This window comes from Columba livia, chromosome 3, assembly GCF_036013475.1.
Source record: "Columba livia isolate bColLiv1 breed racing homer chromosome 3, bColLiv1.pat.W.v2, whole genome shotgun sequence".
In the NCBI taxonomy this organism is placed as follows: domain Eukaryota; kingdom Metazoa; phylum Chordata; class Aves; order Columbiformes; family Columbidae; genus Columba; species Columba livia.
Window position 1 is genome coordinate 7,196,021 of NC_088604.1, and position 27,620 is coordinate 7,223,640.

At 41.8% G+C, this 27,620-nt stretch overlaps 1 protein-coding gene across 2 annotated transcripts in view; it reads left to right on the forward strand.

Moving 5' to 3' along the window:
• CD2AP (CD2 associated protein) overlaps positions 1 to 27,620 on the forward strand; it is an 86,811-nt gene that overhangs the window by 6,087 nt on the left and 53,104 nt on the right. Inside the window, exon 2 of one of the 2 annotated variants that reach the window (XM_065055738.1) lies at positions 17,035 to 17,195. In XM_065055738.1, the coding sequence (XP_064911810.1) occupies positions 17,035 to 17,195 (161 nt within the window). Of the gene's footprint in view, positions 1 to 17,034; positions 17,196 to 23,263; positions 23,581 to 27,620 lie in introns of those variants that run through there. The other variant, XM_065055739.1, reaches the window with a different exon arrangement.

Sequence of the window (27,620 nt, forward strand, 5' to 3'; positions counted from 1 at the left end):
CTCATGCTGTTAAGCTCATGGCAACCTAAGTTGCCATGGACATGAGACTTTTTGACAGTGCAGGATATGTAAATGATTTTGGAGTTAAGCAATTAAGAAGTACTAGATTTTTGTGGATTGGAGTTATTAATGCTTTTTATTTTAGTTTTAAATTAAGAAGGCAGTTTTACCCAAGTTCCTGGAAACTTGCCCGACTTACCATTTAAAGAAGACTCTTAAGTCATCAATTTCTACCTCTTGGATAAAATTACAAAGTGGTCAGTCTTAGTCAAATGTTTTTGACTGTGCTTGTGTCTTGATCTTTTTAAGCTGGCGTGGAAATAAAGTCTCACCGTTCACTTACCTCTGGCTAGCGAGAACTGTCCTCCTCCCTTGCTTTTATGAGCTGAATCTTCCAAAACTTCCCTGTCTTCCTGGATAAACTTTCAACCAGGCTGGATATCCAGAAACTGAGACTAAGTTTATGGTCGCAAAAGAGTGAATGGAAGCAAGAGAAGGGTGAGGATGCTGCTTACAGCGGTATTAGCTGAAGCACGTTTACAGCAGCTGTTAAAGTTGTGCCTGATAGAAATTATTGTCTCCCGATTTTAGCTCTTTAGTTCAATTATGGATTTATTGGGAACAGAATCACAGAATGGCTGGGGTCGGAAGGGACCTCTGGAGATGTGTTTACTGTAATTCTGCTTAGGTTTGTGGTCTGTGTGGTTGTTTTTTCTTTTTTTGTTTGTTTGTTGGGGTTTGGGGGTTTTGTTTTTGTTTTTCTGAGCTATGTTGTTTCTTCAGTTTTCAGGAAAAATACAAGAGCAGAACAATAAGCAAACTTATCCAGATGGTTCAAGTCATTTCCACTCAATGCGTCTTTGAGACTAAGGGGAGAAAAGTGTTCATCTTTTCTGACTGAAGAAATGAAACTGCCATTTTCATGAAGTTTTCACTCTCTAGTAAGGGACAATCACATCACTTAAATCTGGAATTGTAGTTTAAATTATGAAAGGATTTGTTTTAAGGCTGCTTAGCATGTAATCTCTCTTGTCCTGAAGTGAGGCTGTGGGTGCAGTTTCCCGCTGTGATTCAGCAGAGATAACTTCAGGCTGCTGCCAAAAAGGACCAGAGCTTTGCGATGCCTCTCGTGGTTGCGGCAAGTGGTTGTGAGTCCACAGTGTGAGCTGATAAACTGGCTCGTGTGGAAAAAACTCTTGTGCAGGGTTTGCCATCATGTCAGCAGGTTGAATGGCCTTACTCGGCACAGTCGTGACTGCAAAAAGGTGGTGGGGCTGTATTTCGGGAGCCAAGGAAGGGAGAGTGTTTCTCCTTTTCTGTCTTAGCCTGCAGTTACTTTGTGCTAGATCCAAGCTGAAATTTCATAAGCTTCTTCTGAGTGTCTATATTAATTGCTCTACCTAAGTGTTCATAATCCAGCAAACTGATTTCACAGCTTTTTCTGTTCCTTATCTTTAAAATGCCTTTTTTGTAAACTCCTTGTCGTTCTCCCCCATCCATTTTAAGCCAGCCAAGCACCCTTTTTAAACTGTGCCTCTAATGTGCATTCTTTTTTTCCATTTGTTTCATAACACCTTTAAAGAGAATATAGTTTCTAAACAGCTAGAACTTGTTATTGAGGGGCTTTTTGTATTTCTGTAGATTTTGGGTTTTGGTTGTCCTCATTAATATATATGTTTTGAGAAGGAGACTGAGCACCATATTTAAAAATATACCTCTGTCCTTCTGTATCCCGATTTTCCACAGTTAGACTCGACTTTAATGTTCCCATCACTTAAATGCTTTTATGGAGATGGGCTTATTTAGTATTGTCATAAATCAATAAATGCAAGGTTGACTAGAATAAGCCTGCCTAAAACTTAAGGTAAATTGTACTGCTGTTTGCGCTCATTTTAACATCTGAATGTTTCTGTTGGGGAAGTTATTAACTACTAGAACAAATTGCCAAGGGAAGTGCTTGATCCAGCATTTCTTGATATGATCAGTTCCTTGGATGATGCCCGTATCAGTGCGTTCTTTAATCTTCCCTTTTGGCAGATTTTGTGATCATGTGTGGATGGGATGATCTAGTGCAAGACACTGGCCAGAGTTAAATCCAGCTGGAAGGGAACCAGCGGGCTGATTTGGCAGCAGATGAACCCGGCACACCCTGGAGCGGTGAAACTGGGAGCCCAGTACAAGGGAACAGGCAGTGGAATGGGAATGAGCAGAGAGGGGGATGCAGGGTCGCTCCTTCATCCTCAGGTTGTTGGAACAGATGTTGGAAACTGTTTTCTCTGTAAACAACTAAAACAACTATTTCTGAAAAGCAGAGGCCATCTGTTTGTTTTCCTAAGTGGTTAGGTGAAGGATATTATTTTATTCAGAATTTTTAATATAAGACTTCACAAATTTAGCTGGATTTGCAAGCTGCCTGGGAGTGTCGGCAGTTTCAGATGGCTGTCTGAAGAGCGGCCCATGGGCTGTTTGTATGAAACTTCAGTGTCCCAAACAACGCTTCTTTTTGTGTTTGTCTGAGTGAGTGCTGTAGTCAGGTAAAGTGAGATGCTGTTCTGAAATGGGGGCAGTGGAAGTGCTGAGGGGAGTGAGTCTTTTGTAGACATGTTAATCCCATAGTATCACAGCTATGGTAGTTCAGGAGCCAGCAGATCTTTCAGAAAAGTGCAAACAGCAGAATAAAATCTTTTTATTAAGCATCAACTATTATAAACCGCTCTGTTTTGCACTTGAAAATCAAATACGGTACTTTGTTTGCCTGCCTTAGACTATGCGTGGTACCAAAAGTATACCTTGTCTTTCAGTGCAGGGATGGAGAATTTGTGAATTAGAAGATGGTAGTTAATGTGAACATATTAATGTAGTTTGTTTGTGAGAAGCCCAAGTATAACAGAATCTGTGTTTACTGCATCCCAGTATCTGTGTAACGATATGGTGCAGGAAAGCGGGGAAATTGGAAACCGTCTCGGATGAAACCCTTTGCAGTGTGAGGAGCGCTGGAAGGTGTTGCTTGTAGCTGTGTGTGCTATAGGGCTGTATGTGAATTCACACTGTGGTTGTTCTCAAGCAAAAGCACAATTGAGAGCGCATGAAATTGTTTCCTCCGGTTTTTGTGTGTTCCTCTTCTTAGTAGGTGCTTATGTTGTGGGGAGAGGGTTTGCACTTTCAATCTTATTGCTGCATCCTTACTGAGAGAGAATCATTAAATATATATATGGACTGTAATGTAGATGGCTTCTAATGTGTAGGTAGTAGAAGAAGACCCACCCTGGTAGATAACCAGTGCCAGGAAGCCTCTGGCATGATGAAATAGCAGATGAAATAAAGCTGTTTGTGAAACACAAGATGTGCTGTCAGTGGAGTTAGACACAGCCTGCCAGCTCCATGCAGCAGTTCTGATTTCCCATCAAGACAGAATTGCTGGACCTTGCTGTACGCTCCTGTATTGTGCTTTTGTGGTTCTGAGCACCGATTGGAGTGGTAAATCCTGACCTGTGTTTTTAAAAAGGCTGAGGTTATATTGCTGATTTTATTTTTTCTCCTTTTGATTAACTTTTTTTTTCCTGTGTGTAGTTGAGTCACTGGGGTTGTGCCTGGTAGTTGTGAAATATGTGAGGACAGTCAAAAGGATTTCCTTTGATTATGGAACCCAAACTACTAATTCGAGCTAATATGTTGAGAATGGCGGAGGTGAGGATTAGCTTTCTATGAACGTGTGTTTGGGTGCTTTATCTTCTGACCACAGCCACCAGTATCCCTTGCCCCAGACAGCTTTTCATAACCTCCTGTAATGCCTCTGCTCCCTCCCTGAATTCTTAAAATACCGATTGTTGTGTGTTACTATCAATTAGCTGTGCAAGACACAGCACATGCCATAGCTGCTTCCAAGCTGCATATTTGGTGATCAGCCAACCATCAGGTTAAAAGAGCAGGAGTGCTGGGGGAATCCTTGTTTCTCAGGGAGGACTGTGATTTAGGTGCTTCAGTGCTGACTCTGCAACAACAAAAAAAGTACAGCTCTTATTTTTGAGACGCTAATCTTCTGGCATGTTCCGACCAAATGAGTGTACAGGGAAAGAATTATTGGGGGTGAAGGAGGAGGACAGGCTGACACGGACACTCATGGAATCACAGAATGTCCTGAGTTGGAAGGACCCACAAGGATCATGGAGTCCAACTCCTGTCCCTGCACAGGACAACCCCACAGTTCACACCATGTGTCTGAGGACGTTGTCCAGTCTCTTCTTGAACACTGTCAGGCTCGGGGCCGTGACACCTCCCTGGGGAGCCTGTTCCAGTGTCCAGCACCCTCTGGATGAAGAACCTTTTCCTAATGTCCAACCTAAACCTCCCTGCCACATCTTCCTGCCATTCCCTCTCGTTCTGTCATTGGTTTCTAAAGAGAAGAGCTCAGCCCTGCCCCTCCTCCTCCCCTTGTGAGGAAGCTGTGGCCGCCATCAGCTCTCACCTTGGTCTTCTCTTCTCCAGGCAGGACAAACCAAGTGACTTTCAGCTGCCCCTCATATGGCTTCCTCTCCAAACATGCAAGCCTAATTTCTTACAGCGCTCAAGATTATGTCGAGGTCCCTAAAAAAAACCCACAGTGAATGAAGGAGGGATGGTTGATGCGCTGCAGTGGTACGGGGGGAGTGAGCCAGCAGGAACCTCCTGTGTTTTGGAAAGACAAATGCATAATCCAGCATCTAGGAGGGAACAACCTCGCTGTCTGCCAGGTGCATGAGCAGGGTAGGAGCTTGCAGGTCATAGGGAGTGGTTGTTCCCCACTACCTGGCACTCACGAGGCTGTCTCTAAAATACCACATTTAGTTTTGTTCCTCAAATGCAAGGGGGATGCTGACAAACCGGCGAGTAGAGCGTGTTTAAGAGGCTGGTGCATATAGTGTGAAAGAAGTTGGTCTAGCCTGGAGAGGAGAAAGCTGTACCCTTCTTGGAGGCACAGTGAAAAAATGTAAATTGATGGCTGCAAGCTAGGACAAGAGTAATTTCTACTGAATATAATGGCGAAACTTGCTATGGGAATTGAGTACAGCAAAGTTGCCCAGCGTGGCTATTTCATCTCCATCCTTTAAAGACTTTCAAAACTTAGCTGGACGGTGCCTTGAGTGACCTGGTCTGACTTTGCGGTTAGATTTGCTCTGACCAGTTTGTGGTACGTGACCTCCAGATGTCCTGTCAAACTGTGTTTTTCTGTGATGGGAGGTATTGCAAGCCATGCAGGTTTAAATAATGATCTTAAGATATGCTTAAATCTTTTGAAATTGAAGTTACAAACGGGTGCTGAAAGGACTTGATCTCCTAACTTTTAGAACATAATTGAGGTAATGAAAGCAATTTTATCTCCTCTAAAACTATCGGGTTGAGATTGTATGGTGCCCTTGAGCATTTGTGGTTTTGACTGGCTTTTCTAAAAATCTGTTGCAGAAGAATTTCTGTGCTTTTCTATCAACAGTTCAGTTTTTTTGTATTGACTAAAATGTCCACACTAAAATCTAAATTAACTTTATTGATGCCATAATTAGTATGGAGCATCCAGACAGCATGAAGTCGAATAGGAACATATTTTGTGGTTTTTGCAATATCCCAATCTGGGACCATTCAGCCTATTGCATCATGTCTGTTTTTAAAGATGAAGGGAACACTTTGTACATGCTTTGAATGATGCTTTTAAATTTGCATAAATTCATTTCAAAGCCAGATTCTTGCCAAGTTTGCAGAAATACAAATTGTCATTCTGAATTAGATATGTGCCAAATTGTAGGGCATCCATCACAGCATTATTGCTTTTTTTTAGAGCGTGAAGGGAGTTGTCTTTTGGTTTAAACCCAAAAGGCTTTCTGAGACATTATTGTTTTTGTAACTCATGAATTCATAACCTGGAGCTATGATCACACTGTCATTTTTGGCGAGAACAGTCCTGAAAATAATCTGCAGAAGGAGCTGAAGCTTTTGTAGTAACATGGGGTCCTTATATTGATGGAAGGAAACTTTTATATAATTGAAATACAGTTGTGTGGTTTTTTGTTATTTCTTTTTTTTGGGGGCGTTGGGGGGTGGGAATTGGAGAGCAGGGTGACTTTATAAAAAGAATTGTAGCAAGCATAAGCAACAGAATCTTAAGCTTCAAGTGTATTTTTGTGAAATAATTATCTAGTGGAGGTTCTAAGGGAAAAACCTGTAAATACAATTCTGACCCTGTGGTACTTTTACTGCTTATTTGCTGCTTTGGATTTGAACTAAATCTACGTGAGGTGTGGTATTTTTGTTCTTCAGAGCTTTTTGACGTGACTTTGTTTTAGCAGCTTTTGTAATTTGGTGTTTTCTGACTCACCTTGAATGCCTTGCCAAATAGGTATGATAAAATTAACTTAAGGAAGAGGTGTAAATCTATACATAGAACAGGGGTTGAGTCATGACTTAAACTGTGGTGTGCTTTTTTAGAGTACCATCCTTTGTGTCCTCTAAGATCCCTGGTTTGGTTTTCTCTGCGTATTAAATTAGTAGCAGTTTTTCTCCTTTGCTTATGAAGGCATTTTCTATCTTTCCTCTTATTTCCAGGCTGGTTTCTTGCAGTGACCTGTGCTCGGACTGAAGGAAATAGCAAGTAGAACAAACAGTCACTTTCTGCTTAGTGTAACTTCCCAGGTGAAACATTTGGACCTTTGTGTCCTTAGAAGGTAGCATCAAATACCTGTAGGTGGTACAGGTTTTACTCTAATACTTCCCATTTCATGCCTTCTGCTGTGAAGGGATGAGTCTGACAATTCCAGCTCATAGAAACAAGGGGGTAAATGAAATCCACAATTCTAACATTTATTAAGTTTACGGCTGAGTTTAAGACAAGTATTTCTGATAATATTGGAGAAGACGTGATCAGTTGCTTCTTTCAGAGTCAGCTTCATGTACCTGTGGTGAACAATGAATCACTGAAATGCTTTTTCCCAGCTGGTTGGAAATCATGACTTATCTACAGGATGCAGTTTTAGAATTATGGGAATGGTTTGCTTTAAGGAAGTGAGAATTGACAAACTTTTAGGTTTTTAAGGATGTTCTATTATACACAGTGGTAAGCATTTGGAAATTATGGGAGCCTGGAGTAGGAAAATGAGGCATGTGTGGTTTGCATTTTTGATGCTTCAGGGCAGTTTGCTGGGCAGGATTTCTGCTCTGTTTAATTTCCTTCACAAAGTATCTTGCTAATTGTACCAGAGTGAGCTCGAGAAGCTGCTGTTTGAGATGGTTACAGTTAGAATGCAATGAGTTTCTCATTACTCGAAATAGTTTTATTTACAGTTTTGAATTGTTTGTTTTCCTGGCTATTTCAGCCATTCTTACTGAGCTGTAAAATGAGACATAATCTTTTATTAAAATTGTGTGGCAAGTCATTTCTTGGACAACACACATTGACTTGCCTAATCTAAAAATGCCGAGCAGATCCAGGGCGGCTTCCAGATGGACCAGTTCTCTGCTGACCGTACCAGGGCTCCTGGCTTTTGACTGTCTCATGGGTAGGCTGCTATTTTTGGTTTTATTTTCCTTTTTTAGGAAAGCTGTTGCTGTAGAAGGTTTGTTGCTCTAAGCAGAAATTGGTTGTGCTGGAACAGAGTGATGCAGCATAGAGCGAATTATAAAAGGAGTAAGGAAAAGTAGCAGACACTGCAGGGTGTACTCAATTCTCATAGTAATTTTCCCCATTATATCCAATTTATATTATATGCTTAAAATACATAAAATATATGCTCATTATATATATATATATATATACATATATATATATATACATATATATATATATATATATGCATGCCTAAAAGAAAACATATGCAGAATGGCTTGAAAATCTATCAGTTCCACTGTCTATATATTGTTTTATTATGAACTAATGAAAGAATCCTGATGGCTCAGGGCACTTGGCTTAAAACAAGACTTTAAGTCAGGATTTGAACATACAAGGTCAGCATTATCTTAAACCATGGAATGTCTCCTGTGCTCCATCCCTTCCTTGTGGCAGCAGCAGTGTGCTTGGATGGTGTACTGCGGATCAAAGCTTTGGCAGCAGCCTGGCTGCTTTGGTAGAGAGCTGGCTATTAGGACTGGAGCTGGCACGACTGGTGTGGCTCACCTGGGCGTAGGCACAGGTAGAAATGGCTCTGCCATGTGTCACTGGTATTTCCGAGGCCGTGCGGGAGGTGCCCGGCCTCCTTTTGAGATCCTGTGAAGGTGGAACATCTTCCTCGTGATGCTCGACCCTGCCAGCAGTGCTCGTGATGCAAATGTTTTACAGGTTCTCCACGTGGAGCAGGAATGTGGTGGCTCCACATGGCTCAGCTTGGTTAAGTGTTTTTTGTTGTGTATAATGTGACTTAAACCTATTGCCTTATTGAAGGCTGTGGTGAACTGTACTGTGAAATCATAGAATCATCTTGCTTGGAAGAGACCCTCAAGATCATCCAGTCCAACTGTAACCCAACTCTGGCACTAAACCATGTCCCTAAAAACCTAATTTATGTGCCTTTTAAACCCCTTCAGGGATGGTGACTCCACCACTTCTCTGGGCAGCCTGTTCCAATGCTTCACAACCCTTTCCATGAAGAATCTTTTCCTAATATCCAATCTGAAGCTCCCTTGGTGTGATCTGAGACTGTTTCCTCTTGTCCTGTCACTTGTTACTAGAAAGAAGAGACCAACCCCCTCCATGCTACAACCTCCTTTCAGGTAGTTGCAGACAGTGATAAGGTCTCCCCTCAGACTCCTTTTCTGCAGGCTGAACAGCCCCAGTTCTCTCAACTGCTCCTTGTCACACTTGTGCTCCAGACCCTTCACCAGCTCTGTTGTCCTTCTCTGAACTCGCTCCAGCACCTCAAGGTCTTTCCTGTAGTGAGGGGCCCAAAACTGAACACAGTTTTCAAGGTGGGTCCTCACCAGTGCCAAGTACACTGGAAATATATGTAGACTAAGATGGTCTCTGATAGTTAAATATACTCTTTCCTTGTTTAATTTCTTAATAGCTTAGAACCGCATCCCTACCATCAGAGCTGACAGGAATCCAGTGGCCTCGCATCATTAATGGATTACATTGAGATGTGGTTTCATGTCAGATTTTGGCTACGGGCAAAGCAGGATGTGGTGAAGGGCAAGACGAGTGGATCCGTAGAGGGAATCTGCTGGTGTTAGGCACCTGGCATTCATATTGCATGTTTTGGACATTTTTATATCATCCTAGCACTAGTCTCGTTCCATGGACTTAATGCCTATTAAAGATAAGCATGCATTAAGAGTGCTCCTGGGCTGCGTATCTCTGATTTACTTTCAGTGAAAAGATATTCAGATTACTTGCTGTGAGACTGCTCTGCATTGTGAACTGAAGCACAATAAATGAGGATGGTTTGGAGCTTCTCTGAGTATCATAGAATCATAGAATGTCCTGAGTGGGAAGGTTCATCAAGTCCAACTCCTGAAAAGAACTGTACTCCTGATCTGGACACAGTCACAATGATGTAGATGTTGATCTAAGTTGGATTTTATGTTGATCCTGCTCCTCTGATCATGCTGTGAGCAGAAAGTTGGCACTAAATAGTCTTCTCTCAGGCTGCTTTCTCTTCTTGTGATTCACCAGTGGTATAAATAAGTCCTAATTTAAGTGCAAAGCAGAGGGAATGCACCCAGAGGAGAGGACAGGATCACAGCATCCCTGGGTTAAATATCGTGGAAGTAAAACTTTGCAGATTTCCAGCTTCCCATTAGCGCTGCATCTGTCCTGGGCACCAGGAGATGGAAAGAAGGAAATACTTTGTTTCCATCTGTTCAAGATTCAACCCCTGGGCTGCTTCTCATGCTGTGTGACACGAAGTACCTTTTCATACAAGAGCAGTGGTCAAAGTGGATTTCCCAGTACTGGGAAATGTAAGGCACTTCCCTACCAAACCCACATCTCTGCTCCAGAAGAATCTTTGGGGAACTGGTTATTATGGTCATTGTGGGTCATTGTGTCGACAGGAGTGTGAATCACGGGAGCAGACGCAGGGTGCAGAAGAAGGAGCCTGACTGCAGAGCAATGGAGGGTCTTGGCCAGGAGGTATTTTTCTTTGTTTTCCAAACCCTGGTGCTCACCTTGTGCATTTCTCTTGCCAGGAGGTCTTTGTAGGACAAAAAACAGTTTTGGAAGCAGGGGCTAGAATTTTAAGGGCAATAGGGAGTCCACCAGGTCTCTTTATTTGAACATATGGGTTGTCATCAGTGACTCAAGTCAGGGTAGCAGAAAATTACGTGGTTTTGAAGTGGAAAAAAACATTCTTGTAACCACTACACAAGTTTAAGACCTATGGAGGTGTTCTCATTGTTCAGCATTTAAACATCTGAATTACTTTTTCAGTGTTAAGATCTGTTTTCAGTGGCCAAACATATACTATGGTATTACAATTAAAACAGCTGGAACCTTTACATCTTACAAACCATAGGATTTTTTCTGGGTGAAAGAAATTGGAATGAGCTTTCTCCTTCAGTCCAACACCTGATTTTGAGATAGTTGTGAAAGTGTGATAGTTAAAAGGAGATCGTCTTCTGTCTCTAGTGTGAGCTTGCTGTCTGCTATAAAACTAAATACTTTTGTAACTCTGTGTATGTGTTCATACATAATGACAAAAACATTAGCTTGGTTTTATCAGAGACTAAACATTTTTTTGCAATAGATGTACAAGTGGAAATAATGGTACTAATAAAGTTTGTTTTGGTCATCTAGCAACTGTCTGTAATGATAAATTGGAAAAGCAAAATCAGTTTCTTGCATAACTGAAGTTCTGCTGGCAAGATGCTTTTGGAGGCCACACAACTTTCCAGGGCTCACATTCCAATAAATGGCTTTTAATCTGAGCTGACCTAAAACCTGCTTTATGAAGCAGGGCATGCAACTCAAGCTCCTCTTGCTGCTTGATGTTGGACTCTGTCCCTCCAGGTCTACTGCAAGTTTCAGCAAGGCTTCTTGAACAGCTTGAGAGTGATATCCAAGGATTTAAGTTATTCCCTGAATGATGTTTTTCATTTTATAAGTGATTAAATGTGTTTTTTTTTTTTTGTGGGATTTGTTGAATATCTGGTTTGTGTCTTTTTTTTCTGGCTACTATAGAAAGGTCACTGAATTCTGACAGTATTGTAATAACCTAAACAAAGTACCAAGAATATGAAATTGTGCTCTTCGCTGGGCGAGTGTCTGACACTTGGTTATTTCTGTTGAAGATCCAGACATGCTAGAATTTTGCTATATTTTCCCCTTTTTTCTTTTGTTATGTATATTTTGTAGGGCTCTCAGAGAGCCTTAGTTACCTATAACAGCCAACTTCAGAGGAGTCTGGTTAGTTGAAAATGTCACAGAATCACAGAATTGCTGTGATTGGAAGGGACCTCTGGAGATCATCCAGTCCAACCCACCTGCTAAAGCAGGTTCACCAGAGCAGATCACACAGGAATGTGTCCAGGTGGGTTTGAATGTCTCCAGAGAAGGAGACTCCACAACCTCTCTGGGCAGCCTGTAACAGGGCTCTGGCACCTCAAAGGAAAGAAGTTTCTCGTGATAATCAGATGGAACCTCCTGTGCTTCAGTCTGTGCCCGTTGCCCCTCATCCTGTCATTGGGCATCACTGAACAGAGTCTGGTCCATCCTCTTGACACCCACCTTGAGATATTTATAAACACTGATGAGATCCCCTCTCAGCTTCCCTTCTCCAGGCTGAACAGACCCAGCTCTCTCAGTCTCTCCTCATAAGAAAGATGCTCCAGATCCCTCATAATCTTCATAGCCCATCCTTTGTTTAAAAACAGTTAAGATGGATGTTTTGTGGCCATGCTTACCAGGAGGCTTGTCTTCTGCATCAACCCTTGGCTGTGGTTGGCAGAACAGCTGGTTTTGTGGGTTCTGGAGAAATGGCGAGTCTACCTGTGCCAGCGGTGACCGAATGCCTTGTGCAGGCATTGTTGCTGTGTTTGCTGACAGTGTGAGCTATTTTGTCAAAGAAGCTCTTCTGAGATAGTACACTTTTTGTCTTTGCCATGGGCAACAACATAGTCTGTGGTTGTTGATGTGGCTGACTGGTTTTGACGTGTTTGGTCTGCTTTACTGTTTCATTAGTCAGGCTGTCATCTTAACTTGAAACAAAGAGCTGAACAGACCCCTCCCATAAAACTTACTGTAACCCCCTTTCTACCGAACACAGACAGTATTTTTTTACTTAGTGCTGTTGATTTAATCAGTCCCCTGCCCCTGAAAATGGGTTGAACCCCTCAAAAAGCATTATCTGGAAAGTTCTGCAGTTATGCTGGAAAGCTGTCATGGCTGGATGACAGAAAGCTGCCACCTAAAGTGTATCTCTGGCTGGAATCAGTCACAGAACCATTGAGGCTGGAAGGCACCTCTGGAGATCATCTCGTCTGGCTCTCCTGCTCAGGTCAGGGTCAGCTGCAACCATGTCCAGTTGGGTTTTGAGTATCTTCATGGAGACTACACAGCCCCTCAGGACGAACAGTTACAGTGTTTGATCACCTTCAAAGTGGTTGTGTGTGTATGTATATGTTTAAGTGGAATTTGTTTTGTTTCCATTTCTGCCCTCTGCCTCCCCTTTTTTCACTGGAAATGCCCAGTCTTCTCCATACCTTCACCAATAAGATCTCCCCGAGCCTCCTCTTCTGGCTGAACAGTCCCAGCTCTCTCAGCCTTTCCTCGTGTGAAGATACTTAGTCATCTTCATGGCCCTTTTTTGGGCTTGCTTCAGTATGTCCACATCTGTCTTGTATTGGGGAGCCCAGAATGGACCAGCACTCCAGATGGGTCTCACCAAAGCTGAGCAGAGCAGGAGGATCACCTCCCTCCACGTGCTGGCAATACGTTTCCTAACGTAGCCCAGGATGCTGATGGCTGCCTTTGCTTCAAGGGTGTGTGGCTGGTTCATGTCAACTTGGTGTCCAAGCTGCTCTACAGCCAAGCAGTTCACAGCCTGTACTGGTACATGGGGTTGTTCCTCCCCAGGGGCTGAACGTGACATTTTCCTTTGAACTTCATGAGCTTCCTGTTGTCCTGTTTGAGGTCCTTCTGAGCAGCAGCTCTCCCGTCTGATCTGTCAGCCACTCCTCACCGTTTTGTATCATCCGCAGACTTGCCAGGTGTGTATTCAGTCCCGTCATCCAAGTCATTAATGAAGATATTGAATTACTCAGTGTTGACTCCTGTGGCATGCCACTGGTGACTCTTTTCCAGCTGGTCTGTGTGTCATTGATCACAGTGCTTTAATGTTTTGGACAGTTTTTAGTCCATTTCACTGTACACTCATCTGGCCTATACTCCACCAGTTTGTGTATGAGGATGTTATGGGAGACACTGTCCACTGCTTTCCTATCATCCAGTGAACTCCTCATTTCGTTGTAGAAGCCCATCAGGTTGGTCAAGTGTGATTTTTCTCTTCATACATCTTTGCTGATTCCCACTCTCACCACCCTGGCACAGGCTCAACTACCTGCCATGTCTCATAGAACAAGAGCTTTCAGCCCCACGACTGCTACCAGGGCTCTGAACGTATTCCTGTGTTTCTAAATCTGTTCTATCGGTTCTTACAGTCTGTTATAATTTATTTTCTGTAATACCATAATCAACCTGACTGTGATTTGACTTTTTTGTTTTGTTTCCTTCCCTCATTCCCTGGTTGGAAGCGTGTGCCAGGTGATGTCTTATGTTTATATTTGAATTCTTGCCAAAACATGATTGCAGCTTGTTTGTTAGAGATCTAGGATAAAGACATCTTCTTTGCACACAGTATGGGAGGTGATTTGTGATGGCTCACGCTGCTTATGGAAACTCAGGAAAGCATTGTCTCCCTCTCAGGTGAGCTCTTGTCTTACTGGATGTACAAGAAAAGCATGGTTACCTTCCCAGTGTTCATGCTCAAGCTTGAGAAGACTATTTTTCATCCAAAACTTGGTCGTTATGGACTTTTAATCTCCAGATAATTGATTTGGGTTGGGTTTGAAACTGAGAAAGCTGTGTAAAAAGCAGAGGGGAGGTAAGCTAGGTGTTTCATATAGTCATTTTGGTTGGAAAAGACTTTTAATATGGAGTCCAACCATTAACTTCTCTCTGTCAACTACTATTTCTGGTAGTTTGTGTTGCTGGAGTGTTCTGCTGCACTTTCTATCACTTAAGACTTTCTGTTTTTTGAAAGTTTTGGCCAGTTTCTGTTACTGCAGTCCAACTTATTGCTGACTGATTGTAGTATCATGTCTGTTCTCGTGTAAGTCTTTTAGGTGAGAGTTTGAAGCCTTCAGAAGTATAACTCAGAAACATTCAGAACTACTTAGAGCATTCAAAAGTATAATCTGTGGGCTGACACGATTCCTAATTATTGTTACTATAAGGAACTGTGATTCCTTAAAAACATCTTCTGTCACCACTGAGCACTGTTTTTGCTTGGGTAGATATTATACTTGAGGACCCTTCAGGGGCTTATTTAGTCCGGAGTGTTTTGGCAGTAGAATTGGTTTTTGCCTATCACACCGCAGTCCTTATTACCTGGAGGTTTGTCTAGTGCTACTTGCTAAAGTTGAAAAGCAAAACTGAGGACCAAATAGTAGAGAGATGTTTAGTATCTTGATGTTTCTGTGTTAAAATGTATGGGATGAAACCATCTTGAAATTCCCCATGATCCCTCTCGCTTTTCAGATGAGAGTTTAGATCTGTTTTGTATATGTATCCATGAGAATGAGGGTGGTATTGAGTGTCCTGACAAATACAAGAGGGAATTCAGCACCTGAATCTCAAAAATAAAAAGCTGATATTCATTTGCTGCTATTTATTTTTGGGACACAGACTAATGGATGATGGCTGGGAAGGTCTCAAGATCTTCCTTCGGTTGTTGGCCTGACCGTGTTTTACAGCCTGGAAAGGTGACCAAAGTCAACATGTGCATTTCAAGCACAAATATAGAAATGTTCCCCCAAGGAAATAAAGAGGCTTTCTAAATAATTAGTTCATGTTGACACAGTGTGGCTGTGAGTACCTACTATTTCTGTGGAAAAAGGACCAGGTGGTTGGCAGTTGGAGTTGTACCCTGCGATGCTGTTAGAACGTTAACCACGACCGACGTGTTCTGATCCATTTCCCACTGCCCTGTAGTGTATATGGTGAAATATAATACCTGCTGCTGTGCTTAAATCCAGATTTTATCGTGAGAGAAATCTGCAACATGGATATTTGGTACATTTTTTTATGCTTTTGTAGGTTTCCAAAGCGGTTGGGTTGAGTTGGTTGGAAGATGACACTTCTATTTCCAGACTGTAGGTGATGAATGGCAGTTGTCTTTATGATCTGTGGCTGCCAGAATTTCCTACCTGTTGGGCAATATTTCATGTCAGCCACTCAAAATAAATTCAGTGCAGGAGCAAGACAGAACTGCTATGCTTGCTGCAGGCACTAATGGGGAAATCTGATGCTTTGAAGCAAGCTTAGAGAATATATTTGGCAAAAATAAAAGTATACACTAAAAAAAGTGTATCTAAGTGTTCCAGGGTGTGTGTCATGAGCACATAACTCTGGTGATGACTTCTGTTTATGATGAAGAAATAAAATTTTCTTTCTTAAAGGAAAAAAAAAAGCGCAAAACTAAGTCTTCATGTTTATATTTGACTGGCTCCTTTGTTAATGGGTGTATTTAGAAAATAGTTTGCCAGACAGATCATTTCAGCTTCTCTTGTATTTGTGGCACAATCATGTTGTTCTGTGTTTTATTAATAATAAGGGTTTTCTGACTTCATCTATAGGCAGCAGAGGGATACAGGCTACATTGCAACATGCATTCAGTGGCACTTTTGATCAAAACTGTCCACAGATCGGAATTACACATTGATTTAATGAAGCTGAAAGTTCAATACCGGGAAGAAATACTTTCTTCTGTTTGCTTCCTTAATTTGTAAATTAACAGTTGGATGTTATTACGCACTGATGGAATAAGGAGTAACCTGGGGAAAAACGTTTACAACCATTCAGAATTTCTGTCAGTTAACCCTGTTGTGCTCTTGTCTTTGTGCATGTTGGTTGTGATCTGCAGAGGAGAGGGAGGTTTTGGTGAGAACAGTGTTAAATTTGGTAGTGCCTGGGTGTCCTGACTAGATTTGACTGAGTGGGAAAGTTCTTTGATTGCTGCAGATTTGTTGAAATCTCTGGTATAAACAATTTATTGATGAACAAATGAGTTTTTATTGCTAAACAAACCTTAAGCTGTCCGTAAGCAGCTCTCCTGGATCTTGTGCAACAGATGGACAAGTATATAAATACATTGCTACGCTCCTCTGAGTAAATCTAATTATATCAAAATTAAAGCTCGCTTGCTTATTCTTCTTCATACAAAACCAGATGAATCTGAAGGAGGGTGCCTTTTACATGGCTGTGCAAATTAAGTTGTCTTATATTGTCAATTGTACACCTTCTGGCCATATTACGTTTCTTGGATCAAACCTGCTAAAATACTGTGTATACAGCAAGCAGGTTTCTTTGCAGATGTAGTAGCAGATGCAAGTATGAGAGTTAACAAAGCGTTGTGTATACCTACAGTATGTGCACAATTAGAACTTTTTTCCCCTCCTTGGCCCCAAAATGAGTAACAAACGCTTCTCCTCTGGGCAGTGATTCCTAATTGGTAGTTCTTGGGCTGGGACTTGGCAAGGCAGTGGAAAAAACAAACAATAAAAAAACCCAACCTAAACCAAAAAGCAATAAACCAACACTGCCAGCAATCCCTTCCACCACATGTGCACAGAAACCTACTCACCACCACCAAAATATGATCTAGCATCATATTCCTAAATTTACTTTATTCTAATAGGTGACTGTCCATTTTTTTTTTCCCCCTCTCCAAAATGATTGGGAACACTAGAGTTCACAAATGACAGTTATTGTGAGGGAAACACTTGTCGTTAGACCTGCCTTTTTGTACATGCGTGGCCCTGAAGTTACATTCACTGTGTGTGTTGATTTTTATTTTGTAGTGGACTATATTGTGGAATATGACTATGACGCAGTGCACGATGATGAGTTGACAATCAGAGTTGGAGAAATCATCAGGAATGTGAAAAGACTGGAAGAAGAAGGATGGTTAGAAGGGGAGCTGAATGGCAAAAGGGGCATGTTCCCCGACAACTTTGTGAAGGTGAGTTTACAGCATTGACTTGGTTTTGCAGTGATCATACAGCAGGCTAGTTATTATTGGCATGGTTAGAATACACATCAGTTGTATTTGTAATAACACATTTTTTAAGCTGGAAGACCTTTTAGATTATTGCATTTTCTTATTATGCTTTTGAAGGCCATTTTTTGAGTAAGTTCTGCTGTCTCTTCTTATTCACTTCAGGATTTCTTTTGCTCTTTACCCTTGTGCTGTGTGTTGTGTCTCATTCCTACTCGTACAGTGCACTCACAGTTGTCTGTAGCCATGGTGACCTGCTTTAGTGAGGTGAACTGATATAAAAAACAAAACCACAAAAACCCCCAAACCTACCCCTACAGAAGGCATCAGGTCTTGAGAGACATGGGAAGAGGAGTCACAGCTCAGTCAACTCAGCTGTAATGAAAACCTGCGTCCTTGGGCTGTGGTTGTGTGGGCACTTCAACCTGGATGAAGCTCCTTTGTTTGAAGGAGCAATTCTACCCTACCCTGGACTCCTGGCTGCTCCCACTGACTCTTCCATGGCCATGCAAAGGGACAGGGCAGGGAATCATAGTCATAGAATGGTTTGGGTTGGAAGGGACCCACAAAGCTCATCCAGTGCCACCCCTGCCATGAGCAGGGACATCTTCACCAGATCAGGTTGCTCAGAGCCCCGTCCAGCCTGGCCTGGGATGTCTCCAGGGATGGTTCATCCACCACCTCTCTGGGCAACCTGGGCCAGTGTTTCACTACCCTCAGCGTCAGAAGTTTCTTCCTCATGTCTAACCTGAATCTCCCGTCTTTTAGTTTAAAACCATTACCCCTTGTCCAGCTAAAAGGCAACTCTGAAATCAAGTTGGCTTTCAGCTTGTTTGGTTTCCTGACTGGGCTCCTCATTTGTCACCAGCGAATAACTGAGATGGGAAGGGTGTGAGGCAAGTTCTCCCCTGGCTGCAGCACTGTCGTGTCTCTGGATTAGTCATCATCTCCCTAGACTTGATTCTCCTTTCTGGGATATTTGTCTCAGTGCTGTGCAACTGACTTGTGGTAGTTGTCTTCTGCTGTGAGCTAGTGCTTCTGACACCTTTTATTTAACCTTGTGTATTTATTCTGTGTTTGTGTCCTATTTTAATTGAGGTTCTTGTTTGCACCTTAGATATTTTTCTTGTTTTCTCTGTGAAGTTTCTAAATGTAATGGTGAGTATGCACCTATTTATTAGTTACTTACAATGAAGTCTGACAAGCAGCCAGGTGTGCTATTCCACATGTACCTCCTGAAATTCAGAGCCTGCTGAGCTGCAGGTATTTTGTCATGTGAACTGTGCGGGTGTTACAGAGATATTATGCTTTGCCTCTTTATAATTTCTGACCTTTTTAGTAATTTCCAAGTGTTCATTACTGTAACTTCCGTATAATCAAAGTGAATTTAGATATTCCTGTCTCTTTTGAAGTTAATTCTTTGCAAAACATAATTATTTAATGTCTCCTACTGAGATGCTTCTATATCAATACATGTAAGAGGAAATTTGTCCAGTGGTATAAGCACTTCTTTATACTTATGTTCAATTTGCCAGTTTTTCTGTTTATCTTAATGAAAAAACCAAACTTAGTCACTTTTGATTTACTGCAGAGGGACTTAGGAGTCTACCTTTTAAAATTGATGTGAATAATACAGTTATTTTCAGAGAGGGTCTTTTACTAAAGAAAAGTTTGTGTGGATGCCTTTTACTTAGGTCTAATATTTTTAAGTTGTTTGTAGTTCAGTTCAAAAACTATTTTAGGGTTTGAGTCCTGTATAAACAGTAACTTAAGGTGAAATTAAGTGATGTTTTAATGATTACTGTGTTGATGATGCCCTTAATTGGCACTTAAGTGGCATAGAGGAAGAAAACATCAGTCATGGCTCTTCTCTGGTTCTTGTGTCAAGACCATCTTTCTGCTGAATGGCGAAGAGGTGGGGGTTGGATGTAGCTTGTTTCCATGTTAAATACTCAATTTGTTGGGTGTTTTCTTGCCCTTCTGCAGCTGTGGCTTTTCTAAACTTGATTTTAAATTATTTTCATCCTGAAAAATCTTTTTGCATCTCAGCTCCAGGTGTTCTTAGCTGTACAGCTATTCAGTAGGTGCATGGCATGGGTGTATATCCTGAGTTACAGTGGACCTTAAGTTTTCCAGTAAATGTAGGGATCTGGAGAAGTGAAAAGCGAGCTGTGTAAAGTTATCTCTTTGGTTTCATGACAACGGGGTGTATCTTGCCTTCTTGATGCTGGAGTTGAACACAGTTATGAGGCTGATCTTGGGAACTTTTATGATGGTATGTGTAGGCTGGAAGGCTCGTTCAGTGATGAGGAAGTATTAATTGTTAGGGAAGTGAAAATCATGGTTTTCTTCATGGCCAATGTGATTGTAGTTTCTTCTTACAAGTTAATTTACGGGTACTGATAGTTTGAGGGACTATTTCTGGGAAAGCTGTTGCAGAAATGTGGGGTTTTTCTGCCTCCATCCCCTCATCCCTTCTAGCTGTTCTCTTTTTTCCCTCTGCAGTAGGTTGTTGATAGTGCAAGGTCTATGAAATTCTGCTGTAACTACCTGAAAGGAGGTTGTAGCATGGAGTGTGTTGGTCTCTTCTCCCACGTAGCAAGTGATAGGATGAGAGGAAATGGCCTCAAGTTGTGCCAGGGGAGGTTCAGATTGAATATTAAGAAAAATTTATTCATGAAAAAGATTGAAAAGCAGTGGAACAGGCTGCCCAGGGAAGTGGCGGAGTCACCATCCCTGGAGGTGTTTAAAGGACGTATAGATGAGGTTTGTAGGGACGTGGTTTAGTGCCATAGTTAGGTTATGGTTAAACTTGATGACCTTAAGGGTCTCTTCCAACCGAAATGATTCTGCGATTCTGTGACTGGAGTGCTGCAAATACCAACCTCAACAGCTGAGCTCAAATGCTCCAGCTTGGCCTGGCGCAATGCGAACACCCGCGAGGTGTGGGTAAACTGCAGGAGGGAGGTGGAAACAATCTGAAGCAGGGCTGTACTTTGGCCTTGTGATCAAGGAAAGTCCCTTGAGAAATGGATCTACTGATTCATTACCTCACCCAGTAGCTCGGTGAGGTGGTGGTGGCCTGTGTGTCCTCTGGGCTTCCTATAGGAAGGCTGCCCAGAGAGGCTGTGGAGTCTCCTTCTCTGGAGACATTCAAACCCACCTGGACACATTCCTGTGTGATCTGCTCTGGTGAACCTGCTTTAGCAGGTGGGTTGGACTGGATGATCTCCAGAGGTCCCTTCCAACCCCAACTGTTCTGTGATTCTGTGTCTTACTGTTCCGAACAGGAGACTCCTTATGGAGTAGGGTTGAGAGTAGAGAAGTGTAGCAAGTTGACTGGAGGGGTAATGACAAGAAGGGTGCTGAAGAGGGACAGATACTGCCAGGTTGTTTTGACCCACACGAAAGGGAAAGGAGGCTGAAGGTCTGAAGGATGCAGTGAGGAGGAAACAGCTGGAAGGACATTGTGCTGGGGGAAACTCAGGTGTGTGGGATGGCCCGCTCAGGTCTGGTCAAGTAGAAATGTGATGAGAGTCAATTCATATGGGCATGACCAAGGGTTGCTCTGGTTTGCACATTTGGGTGTGAGATTCTGGGACTGTACTTGAATATTTATTCCTTCCTGAAAGGATCTTCTTATTCTCTTGTTGCAAGTGTAATTTCATGTGTTATGTGGAGATCTGGCCTGAACTCATTACATGGAGAAAATCTGTTTGGTGGCTTGTTAAGAATTGAACTGAGGCAAGGGTATAATCTGTCCATGCAGAATTTGCATGGTAAATTATAATCTGTGCTTATCTGAAAAGGATTAGCATTTGAAGCTGAAAATGCGTGTGTTATTCACTAGATTTGCTTAGCCTCTTCATGTATAAAACATTTAAAAACATAGTGATATGTGACAAATTAAACTGGGTGAAGATGGGCATGTTTTCTTTTCCAAGTGTTAGATATTTATTGAGAAGATAAATGAGTTCTTTAGAAGAAGCCCTTTGTTTTCATAAGACAACTGCAGGAAAACTGGGGGGGAGGTGCTAATTCCAGCTAATTTGTTTTTTGCCCATTTTGTTAGTTTGCCTCTGCTTCATCCCATCCCATGGCAGGAAAAGAGCGTGTTGCTTTGGTGGCACCTGCAAGCTCTCCTTGGTTGCCAGGCTGCTGTTTTTTGCCTGTTTGAAGGACAACCAGAACGTGGACAGGAGGATTATGGCTGCCTGGACGTGTTGGGTGCCCCAGATTCGGACTGTATTTTTGCTGCTAAAGCACATCAATCCCCTTCTGTTCCCTCCTTCTGGGCTCTCCTAATACATAGGATTTACTGATTTTTTTACACTGCTCCTCATACTTTGACTTTTACATGCTTTGACAAATGCATCTTTTCGTTTTGAAGTGCGACCAAGTGCTGTCAACTTTATTTTGAGTTGTTAAAGTTGTGCAGGAAATAGCTTTGTGATTAAGTCTCCCTATTTTTTTTCCTCCTCAAGTCTTCGAAATATTGTGGAATAGTGTTAAATAGTGGTAGTGGAGTGGGTTTATGTTTTGTGTAGTAGTAGTGATTGGGTCTTTGCTGTCAGAAGTTCAGCAAATGAATCTCACATTGTGTTTTCAAATGGGTTTATCTGTTGTATGGACAAGTAGGTGAGCTAAGCACTATATGGCTTTGAAATACTCCTATGCAGAAGGGATTGTATGGAAGCTTCCTGTGATTACTGATGGGATGCTGATGCTTGGTATTTTATAGTATCTTTCGGTGACTTTTTGGTTGGTTTTTTTTTAGCCTCTACCCCAACTTTTTGCCCATTCATGGTGACATCCTGAAGAAGGATCGTGCTTGGTACTGCCTTGTTCCTTGTGCCAGCTGGGACTGGGCATTTACCATGGACCCGTCACTTGTCAGGTTGACCAGCAGTCTGAGATGGTCTGTGCCAAAACGTGTAGTTCTTGGTGCTTTCACCTGCTTGGTTTGCATTAAAAGAAAGAGAACAGGTAGACTCAGTTAAGGGCATCCCCATAAAGCCTCCAAAACATCCTCAGATACTCGTGTGGCAGTGTCACTGCGTTGGACGGAGAGTGGGAGGTGTTGTAGAGGTTGGGAGGGAAATCAGTGGATGGGATGTCCAAAGGAATCTTGAAAGCAGAGCTCAGGGGCGGTGGAGAAGCTTGCGGTCACTGTGTCGTTGAAAAGTAAGTAAAGTACAAGCAATTACACTGCCCACTTGCGAAGCTAACTTCACTTAATTCACTTTTCAGTGACAGGTCTTTTTAAAGACTTTTTGCATGTATGGTTTTGTTGGATTTTGCAGTGAATAGATTTCCAGTTTTATTAGCAAAACCTGTTTTGAAATGCCCATTCGAACTGTGTGCAGATATGCTTTTACTGGCATTGAAATATTTGAATTAGAGTTCTTGTTCCTGACATTGTTATTGCCATTTTTTTCCCCTCTTCCTGTATGGGCAATTTAAAATAAACAACTTAATAAATTCCTGAAAGGAATTAGCCATGGAAACCCAGCAGACTTTTATTGTTTTCTTTCAGAGTGGCTTTTCCTTTCTAAAATTCATCACGGTGCAAAACGTGCGCACGGTCATTCATCTCCAGCGTGGGTCAGAGCAGTGCGGTAACGCTGGTAGATTGAATGTGTGAGGATTTGGGGGATGTTAAGGTGTGTGAGATGTGGAAAGCTTTTTTGTTTTGGGTTGGGTTTTTTTGTTTGTTTGTATTTTGTTGTTAGTTTATTTTGAGTAGCTTTATTGTCTCTCCAGCCAACAAACAGTCGATAAGCTGGAAGTGATGCTTTGGCGTTCGCGCTTCTGCTCATTTTTGAAGTTTTTTGTCCATGCCTAGCTGAGAAGGTTTTTAAGAACCTAAGTTCCTTGTTTTATTTCTTTTATTGTCATCTTAGTTATATAACCAGCTCTATTGAGTAATACGTCTTTTCACGCTAGTAAAACCAGTTTGATCGTAAGCGCAAGGCAGTAACTCACAGGAGGGAGGAGCGGCGAATAGATTAATTAGTACCTTTCATCGGTTAAGATAGAAAAAGTTTGCCGGTAGGCACCGGTGACATTCTGGTGAGCAAGCTGGACACTTCTACCAGTGCATTTGGGATTGTCACCGCTTTGGCCACCGCTCGGCAGAGGTCAGGTCTGCGATAGAGTTGGGCCAGAGAAAAGGTTTTGCCTGTGCAGGTGTGTGCGGCCACCCCCACTTTGTGCCAAGCCTGGATCTTTCTCAGGTTAACACATGAACTTTGCTCGCTGTGACATTTTTTTTCTTCCTCCCCCTAAATAAAAAAAAAAGCAAAACTACAACACTGGGTGTGTTCGAGCAAATATGTCCTTGGAAGCGGTAAGCTTGCTTTATTTTCCATATGTTCTTAATATCAAATAGGTTGTAAGCAGACTTTGTGTTTTGGGGTCACAAATGTGAACAGCAGCACAGATTTTAAAGTTGTGATCGTAATACAATTTTTCAATTGTATTTAATATATAGTGTGAATTCTTGGTCTTAGAGTTGTTTTTGTAATAAAATTATTGGTTTTGGTTTAACTTATCTGTCCTTCTATAGCATACAGAGAGGACTAAGAACTGTGGATAACCATGGTGCAGTATAAGGAATTTATTTTAAAAAGGGTGATTTCTTTTTTTTTCTTTAGGATTACTTTTGTGTTCAACTTCCTGGTCTATGTGTTTTTCCATGCAAAACCGAACCCACGTCCCTTTCCTTCCTTTAAAATTCCCCTAGACCAAAAAGTTAAGAGTGTTAGCACAGCTGACCTACCTTCCTAAGGTTGTGTCTGCTGCCTGGTTGCCGTGTTCTCGCTGGTGCTGTGAACCGATGAAAAACTCCTTCAGGTGCAGCGTCTTCTGTAATTCCTCGTCAAAAATAGAAAGTGGCCTCGTCCAGACCTTTAAACAGGAATCGTGGTGTCGGGAGGTATCACGGGCTTCTCTCTTCTGGGTCGTTCCTTAACCCAGACACAGTTAGGTAGTATAACATTAATTTAAAAAAACCAACAGATTAATAACTGTAAGCTTTAAAATGATGTATATACGATAAGCCATGTGCATTTAGTTTGAAGTAATAAGGGTGTCTTTATGGAATGGAATGAAACGCATACCTATTTCCACAATTGTGGGGTTTGTTCCTCTCCTGGCTTTTACACCAGACACCTCTTTTCTCTGAATTCTTTCTCCAAGCCTTAACTAGATGCAAAATTAGATACCCGGTAATTTATCAGTCCCATCAGTCAAATGATTTTGGGGTTTATACAGCTGCTAATAGGATGGTGCTGTCTGTTGTTCCTGCTGATTTTCTTCTTCTTCTGGCTTTTGGAGAAAATGGTGCCACTGGAGCATGTGTTATCGGGGGTGCCACGTGGGTTTGCCTGAGCTGCCCCCGTCAGTCCCATCCATCAGCAGGTCTGGGATTTGCGAGAGTGGGGACCATTACTCTTGTGCTTGTGGGGTGAGAGCCGGATCTCTACTGACCAGCCATTTTGGCCTGAATAAACAAGGAAACAGGTTTATTTCAACCGGAATGTCAGGATAAATGGTTTGGGTGAGCCATTGGGGAAACCATTGTTTCTTAAAATAGGATTAAAACCAACCAACCAACCAAAAAACCAAAACAAACAACAAACATACAAAACCTGAACAGCAGGGAGCATTGCCAGATATAGGCAGTGGTCCTGATATATAGGCATGTAGTCATATATATAAGAGGTTCTGCTGGGATTCAGAGCTCATCATGCATTATACATATTCTTGTGATTTTATTTTATGTTTTTCTCTCGGTTGAATCATTAGATCGACTGTTTGCGGTTATATCTGTTGGGCCCTGACCCTGTGAGTTCCCTCTGTAAACTGACTGTGTCTGACAAGAAAGGGGAAAAAGCGAAGTCTTGAGGTTGGTTTGAGTTTGCGGATGGTCCGAGACTTTGCACCACAGAGTTGCTGTTGCAGACACACGTTGTCTTTTTGTTTGATCCCTGTGTCTGCACTTGGATTTTATTGCCATATTGGTGTTGGTTGGGGCTGTGTGAATCATTTCATATTCCAAGGCAGTACAGGTATGTTGATTGTAAAGATATCACATGAGAAAGTTATGTAGCTATACAAATTATTTTTCTTGATGGATTGTTAGATCTGAAAGGTCACAGATGCTTTCCTCAAAAGTTTTAAGTACCAAAGATTTGGTGAAATGATGTGGCCCTTCCCTGTTCTGGATGAGCACATGTGGTTTAAAACGTTTAAAAAAAAAATCACATGTCAAAAAGTTTTCAGTTTGCATTTGAAAATTGCTGTTTCAATGTAAGAGTAAAAATCTGTAGTATCGTGAAATCTTCCATGGTTGAATGCGAACATAGAAGGAAGAAAACACTTGTGTTTCTTTTACTATTGAGTATTTTAAATCTCTTTGTGCTATATTTTGAAATACTGTGTTGTCAAGACCATAGGAGAAATGGAAAGAGCTGAATTTTGCTGCAGTGGTGGTACCGGTATAGGAGGAAATTTGAGATACTGTTCTGAAGAAGAGCAGGATAAAACGTGATTAATGACTCGTGTGAGTCCTGCTTAATATGCTAATAATTCTCTCTGATTTGAGTTATCCAAGATTCTTGATTATACACACGCTTCTTACTTTTTTAAGTGGCGTATCGGCTTGTGATACTATTCTGTCTGGTAGTGCTGCTCAGTTTGAGTGTAATGGTTTGTTGCACAAGTGAGTCTGGAAGGAGCCACAGGTATATATACAGGTAGTTATTCCTTTAACCACGTGAAACAGTCTGCTCTTTTGCCCTTTGTTATTTAGTTTTACACTTGATTTGTGTGCAATTTTATAACTTCCTCTACTATTCTCTAGCTGGAAGCAAGCGGGGCGCTTTGCATCAGATGGCATTTGCTATCGTTACCATTGTTAAGTCAACTCCATAAAGCATTACCAGCATCTTGGTCACCAATAATTGGCTGGACACATGCAGAAAATTTACTTCTAAGTTTGGACCTAAACCGTATACAAAAGTCTAAAATACGGCCATAAATACACACTCTGGAATTAACATATATAATACCAAAAAGATCAGTTTTCCAGGCAATGTAATATGTCATGTTTGTTATATCCTGGGAGGCTCTGGGTGTGCATTGCGGCCCTGTATTTTTAGTACTTTACAGTATGTCTAATAAATCAACGTGTGTACACCCAACACAGTTAATATTAAATCTCTTCTCTGCCTTTTTTTTCAAATGAGGTTGAATGAAGTAATCGACTTGTGAACCTTTAGACTTGTGTGAGGTGAGCTCACCAGGCCTGTTGTCTTGTAATGTTTATACCACTTGTGCATATTTTTTTTGGATGGTTATCATTTTGGAAGGGGGAAGTGAGCTTTCCTCTACTGCAGTATTTCAGTACTAAAGTTATTTTAGGTATGTTTTCCGTCCTTAAACACTAAGCTCTATCTAATATTATGAGCTGATCTCAAAATTAGATGTTGTAAATGTTTTCCAGGCTTAACAAGCTTTTTTAATACTTCTTAAAAGTATTATTTTTGTTTGTGTATGTGAGTTCGTTAACTTTGAACTTAGTGTAATAAGCTTTCAAACAGTTAGAAACTGATGATGACAGCAGCTACCCTGTCACCTGGCCGTTTTCAGTTGAAAATGTTAATGTGCGAATCTTCGATTAAAATTTAACCTTTGAACCTCTCTTAATCTCTGTGGCAATTTGGAGATGTGTATTTTTAGCCCTTATTTGTCAAATGTCTTAAGCATTTTGTGTCTTAGGCAAGAGTTGTGATGGGATGTAGATATGGAAATGTTTTAACCTTTGTGCAGAGGTGGCCGCGAGTGAAGTGCTGGATGTTTTATAGGGAATGGAGAGAGATGGGTGCTCTGGAAAAGGGAGACAGGAAAGAAGAAATCCAAATACATCAGTGGGTGCAGGAAGCCAGGATGATGGATGGTGTAGAGGTTAATGGCTCACACATTTCTCTGGACCAGCAATCCCAGAATCACAGAGTGGTTGGGGTTAGAAGGGACCTCTGGAGATCATCCAGTCCAACCCACCTGCTAAAGCAGGTTCACCAGAGCAGATCACACAGGAATGTGTCCAGGTGGGTTTGAATGTCTCCAGAGAAGGAGACTCCACAACCTCTCTGGGCAGCCTGTTCCAGGGCTCTGGCACCTCAAAGGAAAGAAGTTTCTCCTCATGTTTAAATTTAACCTTTTGTGCTTCGGTCTGTGCCTGTTACCCCTCATCTATTGTTGGGCACTGCTGAAAAGAGTCTGGTCCATCGTCTTGACACCCACCTTGAAGTATTTGTAAACACTGAGATCCGCTCTCAGCTTCTCTTCTCCAGGCTGAACAGACCCAGCTCTCTCAGTGTCTCC